This window comes from Akebia trifoliata, chromosome 4 (genome assembly GCF_017979445.1).
Source record: "Akebia trifoliata isolate Shusen 1 chromosome 4, ASM1797944v1, whole genome shotgun sequence".
Taxonomy (NCBI): Eukaryota; Viridiplantae; Streptophyta; class Magnoliopsida; order Ranunculales; family Lardizabalaceae; genus Akebia; species Akebia trifoliata.
Genome location: NC_141378.1, coordinates 22,856,018 through 22,863,307, shown reverse-complemented (window position 1 = coordinate 22,863,307; position 7,290 = coordinate 22,856,018). Strand labels below are relative to the sequence as shown.

At 34.3% G+C, this 7,290-nt stretch overlaps 1 protein-coding gene across 2 annotated transcripts; it reads right to left on the bottom strand.

Annotated features, from left to right (window-relative positions):
- Positions 1–1,756: 1,756 nt before the first annotated feature.
- On the bottom strand, positions 1,757–7,073 carry LOC147404519 (tRNA/rRNA methyltransferase (SpoU) family protein). Of its 2 annotated transcripts, XM_086440526.1 has the most exons (4): positions 6,642–7,073; positions 3,744–3,870; positions 2,155–2,367; positions 1,757–2,066 (listed from the first exon to the last, which is right to left on the bottom strand). In XM_086440526.1, the coding sequence occupies exons 1-4, from the start codon at positions 6,951–6,953 to the stop codon at positions 2,038–2,040; spliced, it is 681 nt and encodes a 226-aa protein (XP_086296652.1). In that variant the 5' UTR covers positions 6,954–7,073; the 3' UTR covers positions 1,757–2,037. The 2 variants fall into 2 exon arrangements, with proteins under 2 accessions (XP_086296652.1, XP_086296653.1); XM_086440527.1 differs by having other exon boundaries at positions 1,757–2,367; positions 6,642–7,072.
- Between the last annotated feature and the right edge of the window lie 217 nt (positions 7,074–7,290).

Sequence of the window (7,290 nt, the reverse complement as noted above, 5' to 3'; positions counted from 1 at the left end):
ATTGTGTTCATTGTTTATGTATTCTAAGTGCATATATTAAAGGTATTCTGGTCATTTTACCAGAATCCAGCAATAAAAAAATTGTCAAACAAACATCAATTTCTGGCTTATATGCTCTTGTAACGAACAAACTTCTGCTTGATGTGACTTTTTAAACTCTGGATTTCTACTTTTTTCAGAAACCAACTTCTGGAGCTAGAGTTGATTTCTGTAAAGAATATACCCTAAGTTTCCAAGTGGTCCCGTCTCAAATAAAGTGAGGCCTACTTAAATTGTAGCTCAAAAAGACCCACTTGGTCACAAAAATTTGAAAAAGTGTGCAGATTTCTACTTCTTCAACCTTCAAACCTCTTGAACCAGCTATGATTTTTGAATTAGAAGATGATAGAAATTTGAGGGCAAAGAATCAAGAGTTTTCGAAAAGGGATCATCAAGGTTAAGTTAAAAAAAAAAAAAGGATTAAAGACCGAGGATCAACACATTAATAGAGGTTGAAGAGCTAGAAAATAATTGGGTTAGGTAAGAAAATAAAGTGTTTTTTTTTTTATTTAAAGAATTTGAAGATGACGACGTTTGGATTAGGTTCTATTATTTTACATGAGAAGACTTAGGTCAAGGGGCATGTCATCAGTTCCAAAACATAAGGGTATCTCAAATATTCACTAAATCATGGAGGGATATATGTATAAATTTATTAAATTCTAAATCACAATGATCACTCTAATCCAAAAAACGTGTCAAATTTTTTTTTTTTTTCAACTCAGCATTTTGATTCAGTATGCGACATAAAATTTGAAAGACAATAATTTGTTTTTCCCAATCGCATTGTGATTCAGAATGCTATGTAATGTTTCTCCATGCAACTACCTTCAATATGAATACGAGAATCACACAATAAATGCACCACCTGATTTATTTTTATTTTTTGTTCTTGTTTCATTTGGGAGGGGAGATTACTGATTTATATTCATTCCCATCTTAGCTGAATAACAAGTAGATTCAACTGCATCTGTGTGATTTTCGAATAGGATCCATTTTGCAAGATTACCAAAAAAAAACAAAAGATTCATTAAAAATTAGAATCAAGTATCACACTTAAAATCAATTTTTTATGAATATCAAGAAATAGGGATGGTTATCATGTATGTAAGAAAACACTTGGGAAGGACGTAATTTGATATTACACTAAAATGCAATTTATGGTGAATTTAGACAAACCCTGAATCTCCATTCATGGCAAAACTGGCACAAGGGTGAAGTTCAGAAATCAAGAACCTTCACAAAGGGTAACTAATACATATCGACAACGTGGGAGGCAAATCACTATGAACCATCCATCCAAAATATTCAAAGCAGAATCTTCATCTAGAACCAATTAAGTTTAAGTAGAAAATCTAAATTTAGGGTAATCAGATAGATATTCAAGACCCAACATCTACTACTACTACTACATTAGAACTATATACCTCACCTACAAAACCAGAAACCTTTAACACCAATCCTCTCCTCCAGTTCCTAAAATCAGAACAAATTATTACATTTGACAAGAAGACCACAAAATCTGCAAGAAACTGGAGTAAGTTCATCTGTCATGGCCCTAAGACATGGCAGTGTCAGAGTTTTTAACATACTTGGAAATTAAAACTACTGAGACAGCTTTAACATACTTGGAAGTTAAAACTACTAAGACAAAGCTTTAATAAACTTGGGCTTCATCAGGCACTATCAAAACTTACCTACACGGGCACGATACCTGTTACATAACTTATAAAGGCAATTCTATTCTTTAAGAAAATTGTAAGTTGTGCAAATGAGGACAACACCCACAAGTAATTCTAAGAAGGAATATAAAATAACATCTGTGTCCTTGCAACTATCCTAATCTAGAATAGTGAGGATACCATTAGTTACACAAAATCATTAATTGCTCCCACATGGTAATGACATTAGATTCTCAACCAACAAAAAATGTTAGAAATACACACCATTTTCTCTGATCGATGAACTTTTCACCGACCATTTCTGGTGATAGGCAGGTTACTTCTTGGATGACAGCAAATAAAAACCTGTGATCAGCACCGCTGCTTGTGTTTATGATCCATAATCTTGTAGAAGGCGAAAGAAGTTAATCTTAAATACTGTTCAATCACTAACCATCAAATAATGTATCCAACATGTTCGACGGCAAATCATTGGTTCCATTGTCATCAAAGAAACCATGGGAGGCATTTTCCTTTCTAAGTTTCCGCTCTTCAATAATAGATTCAGCTGTTTCTGCACAGTAATTTCGCCTCACCTGTTTCACAGGCTTCTCGGCCACAACAAACTTGTTCCCATCACGCATTCTTTCGGGAAAGCCTGCCCAAACTGAAGAAACCCACATAATTGAGGATTAAATAAAAGCTCATACTCGTAAGAACATGAAAAAAATCTCACTAAAATATAAGAGATCCCTAAGCATTTATGCCAACATATGGTAAGTATAAAGATATTCCAATGAAAATTTCAGTATAGTAATGAAGATTTGTAGAGCATAGAAAATGCAATTAAAGAGACCTTTTTCCACTAAAGAACAAATGAAAAAAAAGATTGGAAAACCTTCAATCCTTCTTCTAACACCTTATTCTCCAATGTAAGAAGTCTTTCAACCTGACACGCGTCCGCTAACCAAGGAATCTTTTTGATGACTCCTCAATTTTTTTCTCCTAATTATCCCTTTTATGCTGGCTAGATTAGATTCTAGTCAAAGTTAAGCTTCATTGAGCCAGTTAAGGAATTCTTCTGTTTAGGCAATGTTGCTTTCCTCTATCTTCTATTCCACATAATGGGTTCTAATGTCTCCATAATTCAACGAATAATAACAGTGAACAACCTATGAAAGACAACTGGTAATCTAATAGGATTCTGGAAAAACCAACAAAAGGTGGCAGAATTTCCCTCGAAGGAATCAATCAGAACCAAAAAAAAAAGATACGTATCCGTCAGTGGAGACAAGTTTCTTATTTTTAGAATACGGAAAATGCAAAATTAGAGAGATTTCCCATATATAAAAAGAATTTATGGAAACCATCTATTTGAAGATAATCATCCATTAGTGGTGAGACCTGAGCCAGTGTACATAAGACACATGTCAAAGATATTGTGCTTAGGTATGGATATTTTGTGTCTGAGTACTTAGACCCAGGATGCTCCCTTCAATGAACTGATAATACCTGCAAAGTCTTTACATAAGTCTTAACAACCTAATATTTTAAAATGTTCTTAAATCCCCCAAAAAACAAAAAACAAAAAATCATACTAGTTCAAAAAGAAAAGACACCAGAGGTTGCATCTGGTGAGAGTCCAACAGATACAAGACGTTCTTTTGGTCAAACTGATACACTCTTATTTGATGAATATAAGGGAGAAACAATGGCATGTCAATATATAACATGGATTCATCCAATGAGGGCTGACCATAGAAATACTTTATTTCTAACGGACTCATACCTCCTCTATGCCAAGTAGCAAATAATTTCTAATGGACTCATACCACATCTATGTCAAGTAGCAAATAACAATGTTTGAACTAAATTCTACAAGCATCATGCAGCTTCAAGTACTGGTTTTCTTCCATATAAAGATGCAAATCACTAGATAGTGTTTGAGTATCCCAAGTGTTCATAATTCATATATTGATAAATAAAAAAAAGTGTTCATAATTCATATAGAGTACAATACCACAGTGAGTGACTCAAAGTTACCTCCAAAATGGTGAAGGACAATTGAAGCTGCCACCGTAACATTCAGGGATGCAGTTCCACACCCAAATTGTGGGATGTAAACAAAGAAGTCACAAATCTCACACTCCTTCGCAGAAAGGCCGCTTCCCTACAAAATTCAAAGAACTCACATGATATTACGTTATGGGTTTTCTTCAGACCCGTCAAAATCTCAACTTGGGTTATGGGTTTTCTTAATCCCTCAAAACCCCAATTTAGCTTATGAGTTTTCTTAACTTACCTCAAAATAAGAACTCAAACGATATTAGGTTATGGGTTTTTTTCAGTCCCCTCAAATCTCAATTTGGATTAAGAGTTTTCTTAAATTCCCTCAAAATCCCAATTTAGCTTATGGGCTTTCTTAAATAACCTCAAAATCTCACTTTGAGTTTTCTTGAACTCACTCAAAATCTCAATTTAGCTTAATGGGTTCTTCAATTCCTTGATTTTTAAAGTTCGGCACTTATCAAGGAAAAAAAATCAAGTTGGGTTTATAGTTTTCTTCAATTCCCTCAAAATCAAAATTTGGGTTATGGGTTTTCTTAAATTCCCTCAAAATCCCATTTTAGCTTATGATTCTCTTAAATGACCTCAAAATCCCAATATTAGATTTCTTGAACTCATTAAAAAATGCAATTTAGCTTAATGGGGTGGTTCTTCAATTCCTTATTAAAAAAAATCAAAATCAAGTTGGCTTAGACATTATTGGTTTTCTTCCGTCCCCCCTAAATCTCAATTTGGGTTATGGGTTATATCTTAAATTCCCTCAAAATCCCAATTTGAGTTTTCTTAAACTCCCTCAAAATTCCAATATGGGATATGGGTTTTGTTATGTGTCTATATGTGAGAAAGGGAGTAGAGTTATTATAGTACATATAGAATTGCATGGGATAATTTTCTGATGAGGGTAATTAGTTAAGATAAAACGGGTTTCGTGGGATCATTCTTGTTGAGAGAATGGATGGGTGGTTCCATATATGAGTGATAGTTCCATAAGTGGTTAGGATTCTAGGGTTAGTTTTGAAAAACCATGATAGTGGTTTTGACATGTGTACGTAGAAGTCTTGTATTTAAACTATCGTAAATGCATCAAATAAAATTATCCAAAAGAAATATTAAGTCCTTTTGGATTTGGAGACTGGTCATCTCAAATTGATCTATAGGAGATCTAATCTACCTTGAATGAGACCATTCTCGATCTTTTTCTTATTTTTATCTTATCAACAATTAGTATCGGAGTCAACGATCCTATCATGGCTAAAGAAACTCGAAATGCCAAAAGTGATGAGATGATGGAATTATTGAAGGAAATGACTAAGACCCATGGAAAGATGTTGTAAGAATTGATGCTAAGAATTACAGCCATGGATTCTAAATTCGAGCATCTCTCCAATGTTCAAACTTGGGAAAAGGGAGAAAGTTCGAATGGGCAATCCATCAATTGAATCAATGAAACACCCACAATGGAAAATGATTGAATATTTCAAACATGAATGGATCATTTAGATTTTCCAAGGTTTGATGGTACTGACCCATTGGGCTAGTTATACGAGGCCGAACAATTTTTTATACATCAACAACCACCTTCTTCTCAACGACTACTCGTGGCTTTGTTTCACATGAAAGGAAAGGCTCTCCAACTTCTACTAAGTATAAGAAATTAATTTGCTTTGTTTCTTCAAAATTTTCTCCCAAATCCATACTCAACTTCTTGCCACCAGATCATTGATGCTCTTTGTCTTCAGCATACTTGGCGAGGTTGACATTTATCTCACATTTCTAGAAAAATGATTGTGGAGGTTGATCTTCGATTGCATCTAAGCTCCCATTTGTACGGTGATCGACTCCGAGAAATATAATTTGTATTCTTTGAATTATTTCTTCATTTTTTTGGAGAATTACTCGATTAAGGGACGACATTTCTACAAATCATCATGCATCGACTCAAAAAATTTCTTCAACTCATCATCCATAGACTCAATTTCCATTTGAGGATCATTGCTCTGATACCAATTATTGATAAGATACAAAGAGGAAAAAGATTGAAAATGATCTCACTCGAGGGAGATCGGACCTCCTATGGACCAATTCGAGATGATCAATCTCTAAATCCAAAGGACTCAATATTTTCTACGCATAATTTTATTTGATACATCTATAATAGTTTAAATACAAGACTTCTACATGCACGTGTCAAATCACTACCATGGTTTTTCAAAACTAGCCCTAGAATTGTAACCAATTATGGAATTACCACCCACTTATGGAACTACCCATCCATTCTCTCAACAAGAATGATCTCACAAAACCCATTCTATCTTAACTAATTACCCTCATTAGGAAACTATCCAATGCAATGCTATGTATTATGATTACTCTACTCCATTCCACACACATAGGCACATAACAGGTTTTCTTAAACTCCCTTAAAATCTCAATTTGAGTCTTCTTGAACTCGCTTAAGATCTCAATTTAGCTTAATGGGCTATTCAATTCCTTTAAAAAATCAAGTTGGTTCATATCTTACAGGTTTTTCTTTAGTCCCCTCAAAATCTCAAGTTGGGTCATGGGTTTTATTAAATTCCCTCAAAAATCCCAATTTGGCTTATGGATTTTTCTGAAAAAAGTACCTCAAGATCTCAATTTAGACGATTGGGTTCCACATCCTTTAAAAAAAAAAAAGTTGGGTAACAGGCTATGGGTTTTCTTAAGTCCCCCGGCTTCAAAATTTTCAATTTGGGTGATGGGTTTTACTAAATTCTTCCAATTTAGATTAATGGATGCTTCAAAAAAAAAAAATAATAATAATAATAAATTTAAATTTTATTAAACTTCCTTAGTTTGAAACCCTAATAAGGATGAAGAAGTGGTAAGTGATACCTCGTTGCCGAGCAAGAACGCAGTGCTCTTCCTGAAAGGTTGTTGATTTACAGGGAGAGATTCAGGGGTGATCTCTACTCCACAAATGTCGAAATCTCGATCTTTAAGGTAAATTCGAGCATCGTTGAGGGAGTGGAAGTGGCGGAAGCTGAGATGAGAAGTGGAGCCATGGCTTCCGAAGGCGTTGAAGTCTCTGCGTCCAACAAGTATTAGTTCTGAGACACCGAAGGCCGTAGCACTTCGAGCCATCGTCCCCACGTTATGCCTCTTCGCTATGTTGTGCACCACTACCGTGCTCTCAACCTTCTCCATCACTACTGCTGTGTGTGTGTGTGTGTTGATCCTTCGAAGTTCAAACGACGAAACGAAGCGAGGTTTAGGCTTTTAACAATACAAAAGTTCAAGAGGAAAAATGATGATTTAGACATGCCCTTCAACCTTTTGTTAATATTTGAGTTCCCTTTGGCAATTTTATTTTTTTAATAAAAAAAATGAAAAAATGTCAAATTTAAAATGATGTGCTCCAATGCATCATCTCAAAAATTAAAAAATTAAATTTCTTTATTTTAAATAGCAGTTTGGTATTTTATTTTTTTTTAAACTAATTCCAAAAGTAATTTTTCATTTGTTTTGATGGTAATTTAATAAA